General features: G+C 37.6%; 1 protein-coding gene across 1 annotated transcript; it reads left to right on the top strand.

Moving 5' to 3' along the window:
• Positions 1-5,430: 5,430 nt before the first annotated feature.
• LOC110161736 (alpha-2,8-sialyltransferase 8F-like) lies at positions 5,431-10,325 on the top strand. The gene is made up of 6 exons (XM_020926556.2): positions 5,431-5,471; positions 6,240-6,314; positions 6,391-6,538; positions 8,123-8,235; positions 8,303-8,395; positions 9,848-10,325. The coding sequence occupies exons 1-6, from the start codon at positions 5,431-5,433 to the stop codon at positions 10,323-10,325; spliced, it is 948 nt and encodes a 315-aa protein (XP_020782215.1).
• Positions 10,326-11,341: the final 1,016 nt, after the last annotated feature.

The following is an 11,341-nucleotide window of genomic DNA, read 5'->3' as shown; positions in this document are numbered from 1 at the left end:
CTGAAGGCTCCTGTGTGTGAGAAGTGACAGGAGCAGGGCCCTGTCACAGCAGGGGCCAGGGGACATAGGCACTGTCAGGGAATTAATCCATGAAAAAATAAACATAGGCTACATTGTCTATGGATTAGTAGACCTCTAAAATGCAATGACATTGAGTAAATTGTCCAAAATTCCCCTGGTGAGGACCCCAGACTCCCTGATACACTTAATAATAATAATCACACATCAGTATTACATTCAAACACCACCAGAAATCGGTTACAAAGTACTAACATTGCAAATGTTTTCGCCCCGACCCCTGTGTCCTGCTTTTTGATAACCTCACTCTAGTTCTTTAGTTCTGTCAGACTAAAGGACGGGACTCAGTGGAATGTATTTGCTCTTTATGTGACAGTCTGACAGGGGACGTGTGCTGCTGCTGATGAGTCTATTCTGTGATTGTATCGCGTGGGAGGTGGTTCATGTTACATTTTTTCAGAGATCATATTTAACAGCAGTCATTTCACTTATATACAGCCACTTTATGTCGGCTACTGTTATGATGAAAAGATTGAAAGGTATAAATAATTCTCATTAGACTCAGCGCAGTAGAGTGGAGGATAGTGCTCTTGTTGTAGTCCTCTGTTAGTGTTATCTGGGAGTTGTAGTTTTGACTGAAAAGCCTTTTTTCCGCCGCTGGTTTGGAGAATCCTGAGCGACCAAAAGCAGTGATGGCTCCTTCTTCTTTCTGCCCCTTACTTTTCCTTGGTTCTTATAGTTGACCTCATGAAGTAGATAAAGTGCTGAAGTGTTGTGCATGTTTTGGGTTGGTCTTTCCTTTAATGTTGTACAGTTCTAGAGCAATAAAACACCCTGAATTAAATTTAGAAGTTAGATTATGAAATTTTGAACTAAATAAATACAAAGTCCTTTATTCCAGAGTATTGTAAACCAACAAATGCATCTTTTAAAAAAATAACAATTAATTTAGTACATTATAATTGCATTATTACTATACATTATAATTATTTATTTATTTCAAATTTCTTTACTGCAGTTTGGCATCCTCTCCAGCAGATGACGTCCTTGGTAACACCTTGTGGTATATATCCAGCTAGGGTCGGTGAAGCAATGGCATCTCCATGTCATGTTCCATGTAGACAAACACGGAGCTGATGCCCCACCAGAAATGTTAAGATGGACTGATATTGTCTTGTATTTCTGTCAGTGCACGTGCACAAACATTCATGTTTTATTAACATACACTTATGTGTAATGCTCACTAATACTCATTCTCAAATGTTTTTTTTTTTTTTTTTTTTATAGAGACAACCCTACACCTATGTTTCTGGTCTGACAGGTTGCATGCATATTCCCCTGTTCCTGGCCTCAGGTTAAATACCAAACAAGTGTGTGAAGGTAGCTTCACAGACCAGTCTGACCTATAAAAACAGTCAAGCGTGTTTTGATTTTCAGTTAACTTTAGGAGCAAGTGTCTGTGGAGCAGAAGAGGAGAGAGGGAGCCATGAAACTTAAATCTGTATTTATTTTGATGCTTGTAGTCATTTTTTGGGCGATCATGGGCACTATTCTGCATGGGGGGAGAAGGCATTATGGGTAAGTGCACACACTATTACTGGAGGTAACTGGAGCTATAGTCTCACTACATATAAATACAGGCAGGTGATTGGGTACTTGGTTGTGCTATGAGGAGGAATTTAAAACTTTAAAATAAACCAAATGAATGATTGTTAAGGGTGTGTAGTCGGGGCAGACGGTTTTGGGTGGTTTCTTCACTACCATTAAAACTCGTATAAACTTATTATAAACTCTTGTTAATAACAAATGCAAAACAGAAAACAGTGGTCTGGAAATAATATCGTGAACATGGTTTGCTGATCTTGTTACAGCTACTGAAGAAGTGTTTGTTGCAGTTGTATTAAATATATGAACTATTTTTGATCTAACACCACATCTCAAAGGCCCATCTGTCTTCCAGGCAACTATTGGTTCATCTGTGCTATTCCTTTGTCTGGAATATCCCGCAAAATGGCATTAAAGGTTCATTCTATTCGGAATTTTTAAACTGAACTTATAGTCACTTAGCAGTGATCATTTATCTGCTTTGCAAGTTTCAGCTACTTCCTTCTTTGGAAGAGGAGTACAGGAAGAAGTAGAAAAACATGTAGGAACTCAAGGGAGCCCACACCTCTTCACAGATCTGACTGGTTACAAATGGGAGACAGGCTAAGTGCAGGCTTCAAATATTTTGAGCAGGCATTAAATGGTGAAACTAAATAGTCAAATCAAATCAGATCAGATCAGATCAGATCAGAGTGGCTCATTTGTTTCAGCTGTCACTTTACACTGAGACAGGTCCATGCCAAACTCTACAGCTGTATGACGCATCCTTATATAATAAAAACGTTATGTTATGCATAGCTCCCTTATTCATCTCTGTATTGTGTTTTCCTAACCCATAACCTTTTTTACCATGGCACTAGGATTTATATAGCAACTTTCATGACATTCAAAACATTTCACACAGATTTTGTGCATTCTGTGGTGGCCCAGGGGTGTAGCTAGTGTTGAAGTTAAAGTAGCAATGTCCTGTACTTAAGTAAGAATTACAATTTGAGAGAAGACATCAGTACTTTCTACTCCATTACATTTTTAAACTGCACTGAAAAGAAAAAGTAGTTTTTATTATTGTCTGAAAAGGCTGAGGGGTTTATTTATTTTTATTTTTTTATCAAGTTCATAGTTTCAGCAAACAAAAATATACAAATAAAACAGCTCGGGAAACAAAATGATTGATTCAATTGTTTGTGTTGAACAAAATTCAGCACAAGTCATCCTAATCACTACATTTGAAGCTTTATTAGAACTCAAAATCAGCGCAGAAATAGTTTTACTTTTTACTCTTGAAGTACTTACTTCAAAGGCACTTCAATACTTTTACTTAAGTAGATTTTTTCATGTGATACTTTTACCTGAATATTTTTCTGCTCCAGTATCTGTACTTTTACTTGAGTAACAAAACTGAATACTACATCCACCACTGGGAGTAGCACTAAATTCTGGGCCCTAGGTACAAATCATCTTGGTGATGGGCTCACACTATATTGTCTAATAAAAAGTGAGGGACCCTTTCTTTCCCTGGCCCCTGGATAAACAGTACTATCTATTCCCCCAGTTACTACTTGTGTCTTGCCCATAGACCAACAATTTGTACTAAAGCCACTGTTGCTCCACTGTGCCACCTGGTCTCCCATCCAAGTATTTTATAAATGATCAATGCATTTTGCTATTGAAAATTAAAGGTGCAGTGTGTAACTTTTCCTGAAGGGGGTCCACAGCCTGTTTGCTTTTATTTAAATTGTCCACAGTATGGTATTACACTGTGTATTTTAATATGCATTTATTCAACTACAGGTTATTTCTCAAAAATATCTTAAAAACATTGATTCTTACTGTCAGTGGGGTCGCCTCTCCACAAATCTAACCTGTAATTTGGCTCGCAAGTCTCCATGGCGATTCATAAGTTTATGGCCATACTGTGGAACATTCTAGGCAAATCTCGACAAGCAGGTGACAGACCCTCCAGCAGACAAGTTATCCAGTGCACTTTTAATTATAGCAAAATAAAAGAAGAGCTTTGTATCTGTGTGGCGTTTGCAGGTTACGGTGAGTTTAGTCAGTTTCCTTTTAGGTCTTAACATAGTTTGGTTAGAAACTTGAATAGAAACTGCAGCTTTAAAACTGCATCGCTCTGGTTTTCAGTGATGGAGAACCAATCAGACAACCACAAGAATGTAATAATTGCAGGTAAGCAACGCAATGCATTTTGCACTTTACAGTCCTAAGTTTCCTTTATCTCGTATTACCATAGATAAGTTTCCTTTATCTCCATTTATTACCATACTTGGACTTATCTAACCCGCTATCTGCCCATTCCAAATCGGTAGTGTGCGTGGGCATGCTTCTGGCTCCATTGACTCTGGCTCCACTTGCACCTCTCTCTGTAATTGCTGCTGTCAGACTCGTCATATTGTTCACAGAAACCCGCTCTACATGATCCTGATTTTTATTTAGCTATTTTGTCAAGATATGAACATTAATAGCAGACAAATCAGGCGCCTCCTTTCCTCGAGGTCATTCCTGGTAACGTTATCAGCGGGTCTGATTAACTGGTTTGCTAAGTGCCAACTCTCTGCTAAACCAGTAATGCGGGTGATAAGGAGCGTTACCTTCAACCCCTTTGCTCCGGATTGGCTCTTTGGTTGCTATGATACTCTCGGGTTGTAAATCCTAAATATAAAACTTGGCTGTAAATTCTCTTCTATAACTGCTGGCATTGATGATGTAAAATAAACCACACTTGCTTATGGTATTTTCAAATGAATTAACATACATATAATACACAAATATAATTGTAAGCCAAGATACGAAAACCTTTAAATTCATTACTGCCATTATAATAGAATTAGCTGTTTAACTGGTTTATGCTTAATATCTCTGTAATTACTGGGTCTGTTCACGTGGTACAAAATATGGCACAAGGTTCAACAGCTTCTCTGTCAGCATAATTTAAAAAGACATGACAGTTGAAAGGGCACATGAGAGCGATAAGAGTAATATAGCAGGTTTCTGGACATAAACCCCAACAAATAATGATACAATTCAACATTTTTGGATCATAGTTTTGGACATTTCCTTCAAAAACTGTGAATCTCCAATAGAGCTATATAGGCCCCTGCAGTCTATCTGAAATAATGTGTCAGTATATTTGTAACTGCTTTATACATATAATCCATTATGTTATAGATGATATATAAAGGCACATATACTTGTATCTGTTTGTGTTTAATATGGATCAGTTTATAGAAATCAAGCAAAACGCAGTGAAGATATTATATTATATTGTTTTTGTCTCAACACAGTGAAGTACAACCATCACCTATGGACATCTGTGAGAACTGCGAGTGAGTACCACTATTAAAGATGCATTGTGTAACTTTTCTGGTGGAGGGAATATACCATCTGCTTGTCCTCATAGAGATGTCAGTGCTTTGGCTGGAATGTTCGACAGTATGGCATTAAAAATGTCTAGCTACCATTTATTTAAAGGTTGTATGGAGGATTTATTTTTTTTGTTTCAAATTGAAAGTTTAAAATACCATTACAGAGATGCAGCAGTCTTGTAATTATGATGACCAATAAAAAAGAATGAAAATCTATCAACTGTGGACGTAGTGAGGCCTGATAAACATCAGCCAATAGATAGTGAGGCTCCCTCATAATTTATTGGCTGTTAGGTTGTCAATCAAACTCCCTACGTTTCTAGTGTAACTGACTTGCTGGCGTGTGGGGATTATGTGGTTGATGCAGTGGTTCTTAGAGGCTTTTTCAAACTGTAGCTTCCTCACAGTTCACACAAAGTTTGTTGCGATGGCCGATGAGAATCCACAACCAGTTCTACGCAAAGGAAAGTCAGTTTTCGAGGTCGCTGAAAGAAGAAGAGAAGGGGAAAAGGAGCAAAGACAAACTGAGGTGATTCTTGGAGATTCCTTCCAGCGATGGCGTGACTGAAGCAGATAAAGAGTCTAAAAACATGTCGGTCGCTAAATTATTTCTAGACAGGTCACTTCAGCAGTAATTCTGAACACGCACTGGCTGTAAACAAGCGTGATTTCTGGAGTAAGGAGGTGGGAGGAGGTGTTTCTACTGAGGGAGCTGTGGAGGAGGAAGGTGGTGTCACGCACGCACAACATCTGAAAAAGGACTGTCGCTGTTTTTCTCTTCCCTTAAAAAATCCTCTATACAACCTTTAAAAATGCACTATCATCTGGGAGAGAGTCTAGCACCTGGTTGTCTCCATGGAGATGTTTTTGTTTTGTTTTTTGCTTGAAAAGTTCTGCAGCATGGCATTAAACCTGTCACTCTTGCATTTATTCAATTAGATGTGCTTTTACTGGTATCTCATGCTTGTGCCCATGGAGAGATATGTTTAAAGCGGTACTGTGGAACATTCTGGACAAAGTAGTGCACTTTTATTTCTCAAAAATACATGTAACATAGACTTGTGGTGTGACCTGCTTGTTATCATGGAGATAGATCAGTTAAAATTCATACTCTGGTACATTCTAATCTAGGCAAAGTAATAAAATCAAGATGACAAGAGATAAGATGCATTGAACTTTTAAATATTATAAATAATACATGACAGAAATGTTTAAAATCACTTGTGTATTTTACAGAGAATTGATTGAAAAAGTCTTGGACGTCTATTCTCAGACTTGGACCAAAAATGAAGAGAATCACCTAAAATTAAAGTCTGATTTTGAATATTCATCTGTTTATTTGTTTTGTTTTGTGTGAGACTACAGGTTTTGATATTGTTTTTTGCAGATCTAAGCTCAGTTTCAATTGTAATGGTTTTGACGAGGCCATAGTGACTCAGGAAAACACTCCTCTGAGGTCTGAGGTGGTTTACGATGGAGACAAGAACAAGACCACTGTGATGGTGACAGAGGAGATCTTCAGCACATTTGCAAAGGTTTGTGGTGAGAAGCCATACACTAAATCAGTTTTTTCCTTCTAAATATAATGTTGTAAAAGCATTATCTACTGTTACTTACTGTCATTTTTGGTAGTACAAATTAGGTACAGCTTTCTGCTCAAAAATGTAGTTGGTGACATCAAAAAAAAAAACTGTTGGACCATTCACACTGTTCATTATAAGCTTCATGACAGTTAGATTATTATTGTTTGTGTTTTCCTTGTTGCAAAACAGGTTCAGTTATCTCGTATAATGTATAATTTCACTTGGAAAGGCAATACACACAATACAGGTGGTAGCAGAAGGAGGAGATTTACAAAGAATCCTATATTTTATTTTAAAGATGCACTGTGGAACTTTTCTGGTGGAGAGTCCATCACATGCTTGTTTCTCTGGATATGTCATTGCTCTACCTGGAATGTTCCACAGTATGACATTAAACAGCTCTGACTTACATATTTTCAATTACAAGTGGAATTCAAGAATACTTAGAAAAACAGTATTCAGTATTCTCACTGTGAGCGGGGTCACCTCTTCACAGATCTGACCTGTAACTTGGTCTGGTTTGGTCTCCATAGGATAGAAAGGTTTAAAACCATACTGTATAACATTCCAGACAAAGCAATAACATCTCTGTGGAGAAAAGAATTTGACAGAGCCTGCACCAGAAAAGCTACACAGTGCAGCTTTAATGAAAATAGATAAAAATATTCATTTTTTTACTTTAAGAAAAACGTCTTAAGTACAGGAATAACTCTGGTGCTACTCAAACTGGAAAATTCAAACAAACAAACAAACAATAAATAAATGAATGAATAAATAAGCTTTAAAGGGACAGTCCAGAATTTGGACATAGAGCCTCATTTCCTAGTGAACCAAAGTGTTGGAGACGTGTGGAGACACTTTTTAAAATATTCCATCCAGTCCTTGTATTTGCAGAGGTCGCTGGTGCTAGGCTAGTGCATGTCAATGGTCATAGTTATCCTGCCACTAAAAACAGTCTTACCCACTCCACAAAACACCCAAAGCAAATCTATTATCACGCCAGACTGCCGGTGTAAATATCTGTGTTGATAGAATAATGTTTGAAATAAAACTAACCTTGCATCGCATGAATATGTTGGGGGACTATTTCCTCATCAGCAGCGGAATTTTACTTTGCCGGTAAGAAAGGTGCTAGGTGATATCAGTTTGCCGGTGCTAAACTTTCTATCAGGAAGTATAACTTGCTGCTGTCCAGACATAAATCCTTCAAATGCAAGGTTGGTTTTACTTCTAAAATTATTCTATCAAAATGGACATTTACATGGACAGTCTGGTGTAATAATAGATTTGTTTTAGGTGTTTTGTGGAGTGGGTAAGACTGTTTTTAGTGACAGGATAACTATGGCCATTGACATGCACTAGCTTAGCACCAGTGACCTCTGCAAATACAAGGACTGGATGGAATATTTAAAAAAGTGTCTCCACACATCTCCAACACTTTGGCTCAGTAGGAAATGAGGTCCTATGTCCAAAATTCCAGACTGTCCCTTTAATTCTCACAATGAACTACAATGCACAATGGTGTCTTTACTGTAGACTCACCCTTTCTCAAACAAAAGTCTGGACACATGTGCTGTTGTTGGGAATGGGGGGATTCTGGCCAATAGCAGCTGTGGAGAGGCCATAGACTCCGCCCAATTTGTGATCAGGTGAGACACGTAAAAATTTAAAGATATGTAAAATGTGCAAGTTCAAAATACACTTTGTTTTCTGTAGGTGCAACATGCCGCCACTAGAGGGCAAATTCTCCATAGATGTGGGGACAAAGACTGATATTGTGACCGCGAATCCGAGTATTCTTGTAGAAAAGTAAGTTTTTTTTTGTTTTTTTCTTCTCAGTTTTCATGGAGTAAATAAGTAGCGATGTGAGGTGGTTAATTAAAGGAGCACTATGGGTTTGCCATCTGTTTGTCTCCAAGGAGATGTTAGCTTTGCCTGGAATATTCCATAACATTTATATATAACATTTATCTTATTACAAAAAAGTGATTAATTACAGGTGTTTTTATTCTTCAATCTTGAAAAAAACGCATTAGTACGGTAAGTGGGGTATCCTTTCCACAGAGCTGACCTGTAACTGTCTTGGCCTAATGGATCCATGCACCTGCTCGTCATGACACCAAGGTGATATATACATAAATGCCATACTGTGGACAATTGTATTCAAAGCAGTGGCATCTCAATTTATTTTATGCTGATCAAAAAGAAATGCTTAGGTCAAATAGTTTCTTATGCATATCATTTTTTGCATACAATTTAAAAGTTCCATATTGTGCTATTTTCTGATCCATGTTCTGATGTTGTTCCTCATCAAAACATACCAGGAATTGTGTTTTGTTTCATTCCCACATGTTTAACACACAAATCCTCCATATTTAGGCTGAGTTCTTCTCTCAAACAGAAAACACTGTGTTTTACCTTGTGATGTCATGCGGTATACGAGAGTTGTTTTTAAACTCAAACACCTTCACTAGAATCATTTTGACGATTGCAGCCCTGGAATTGTCCACCTTTACTGAACTAAAGGTAAAAGGTAGTTGTTAATTTGAAAAGTACCACTACATGACAACACAAGGTGGAATAGAGAATTTGGAGCTTTGGAGATGTAGACAGACTAATAATAAAGGATTACTCAAACATGTGTGGATGAAACAAAACTCTAGCTATGTTTTTTGATGAAGTAACAGCATTATAAAGCTCACAAGTCAGTTTTGCATAATACAGAACCTTTAAAAATATAAGAATTATTTTGGTCTGTCTCATTCAGTGCTTACTGCTTTACTAACATTAAAAAAATCAGCTAGTATTGTGAGAATATATTCCATCAAATACTTACCAAATTTCACATTTACTTGAGTATAACACACTGAGCTATGTTGTATAAATATGCAATGTTTTAAAGTGTATTGTGCAACCTGTCTGGTGGAGGGTCCAACTCCTGCTTGTCTCCATGGAGATGTTATTGCTTTGTCAGGAATGTTCCATATCATGAAATTAAACACATCCCTCTCGCATTCATTCATTACGGGAATTTCTGTTGCTCAAAAATACAATATTTCTGGGAATGGAGTTGCCTCTCTACAGATCTGACCTGTAATGAAGCCTACAGTTGTCTGTCTTGAGATAGATACGCGTAATCTCTATCGTGGAACATTCTAGACAAAGCAATAATGTCTCCATGAAGACAAGTGGGTAATGGACCCTGCACCAGAAAATTTGCACAATGCACCTTTAAAGCCATACGGTGTACTTATTTCATAGATATGGAAGACTTCTGAACCATCGCCGTCCCTTTGTTGACCACGCCCGTCTCTATGGTAACGCCATGCTGCTCACTCCCACGTTCTCCTACAGTCACAACACAGAGCTGATCCTACGCGCCTTCTACACCCTCGAGGACTTTGAGCTAAAGACCCGACCCGTGTCCATGAACCCAAACTACCTCAAAAACCTGGACCTCTTCTGGAGGTCTCAAGGTTTAAATCCCCAAAAAAGGCTCAGCACTGGTCTCATGATGGCCAGTTTGGTGTTGGAGATTTGTGACAATGTGCATCTGTATGGATTCTGGCCATTCGATCTTCACCCACACACTAAACAGCCGCTCAGTCATCATTACTATGATAACAGACTGCCTACACCAGGGTCTCACTCCATGCCAGCTGAGTTTGAATTGCTGCTAAAGTTCCATAGAAAAGGGGTCCTCAAACTTCACCTGGGACAGTGTCCACCTCCCAAATAAATGAGTTTTTGTTTACATGCACATCAAAATTGGATTATCACTTGATTTCTGTACCTTTAAAGGTGCTGTACCTGATTTTTACTTTCTTAAAATCCTGAAAAAACAGAACTACTTGGTCCAGAGTTACTACATGGTCCAAAATTATTTCTCACTTACTTTGTGGATTCAAAGCATCCTAATTATTCATTGAAATGAGTTTATAAGTGCTTTTCACAACTCTCAGACCAGTGCAAGGTTTTGCCGTGATGGTTCTGCTAACAACAATTAGCATGTTAACCTGCACTTCTTGATTATCGGACAATAAAATGCTTTATAATTAGATACAGGCTTATTTTGACGTCAAGAGAGAGCAGCGTGCTATATCTGTACTGACGCAAGACACATTTTGCTCAGTTACATGGGATAAAATTGGTAAGGGTCTTTAGATAAACTAAATGATATACAAACAGGGGGACCACTGTCAGAAAGGAATTCAATTACTTGCAGTAGACTGTACTTACTTACTGTCATTTTAATAATCCTGTATGTTTTTGTTGCCCAGCCAGTGTTTTTATTGTTTACATAGACTCACTAGCAGTAGTACTACTGTTACTTATACCTCAGTTTTAGTTTTTTGCAGTTATACAGTATTATATACCAGGGCATTTTTCCACAGGCTAGACCCAACTCCTCCTATTTTAGTCCTGATGTGTTTGGTATGCTTCAAGTTCTTGTTTTGTCCTGGTGGAAGTTGTGAAAATGTAATATTTTAAGTTTACATTTGTTTACTTTGTACTAGTTATTATTATTTGTTTTGAAAAAAGGAGGGGGGATTATTAATTGTGGTAAGAAATTTATTGTTTTTATCAATTCAGAATAAGTTTGACCTATGATGTCTTATGTGTTATACGCTTTATACTGTTTATCTAAAAATAAACATATTTGAATGAATGTCCAGAAGTGTTTATATGAAATGGCAATCCTCACAAAGGCCACAAGATGTCTCTAAAACCATTTCAAATACATGATATCTATGA

Source organism: Boleophthalmus pectinirostris, unplaced genomic scaffold, assembly GCF_026225935.1.
Source record: "Boleophthalmus pectinirostris isolate CB_2022bp ecotype Guang Dong unplaced genomic scaffold, ASM2622593v1 HiC_scaffold_17, whole genome shotgun sequence".
NCBI lineage: Eukaryota > Metazoa > Chordata > Actinopteri > Gobiiformes > Gobiidae > Boleophthalmus > Boleophthalmus pectinirostris.
This window is presented reverse-complemented; position numbering and strand designations above follow the sequence as displayed.

Excerpts from the sequence above, each read along its gene's own strand:
- LOC110161736 (XM_020926556.2), top strand. The coding sequence starts at position 5,431 with ATGGCCGATGAGAATCCACAACCAGTTCTACGCAAAGGAAA. Across the intron at positions 6,315-6,390 it reads GAGAATCACCTAAAATTAAA|ATCTAAGCTCAGTTTCAATT; the intron begins GTCTGATTTTGA and ends TGTTTTTTGCAG. Across the intron at positions 6,539-8,122 it reads TCTTCAGCACATTTGCAAAG|ACTCACCCTTTCTCAAACAA; the intron begins GTTTGTGGTGAG and ends TCTTTACTGTAG.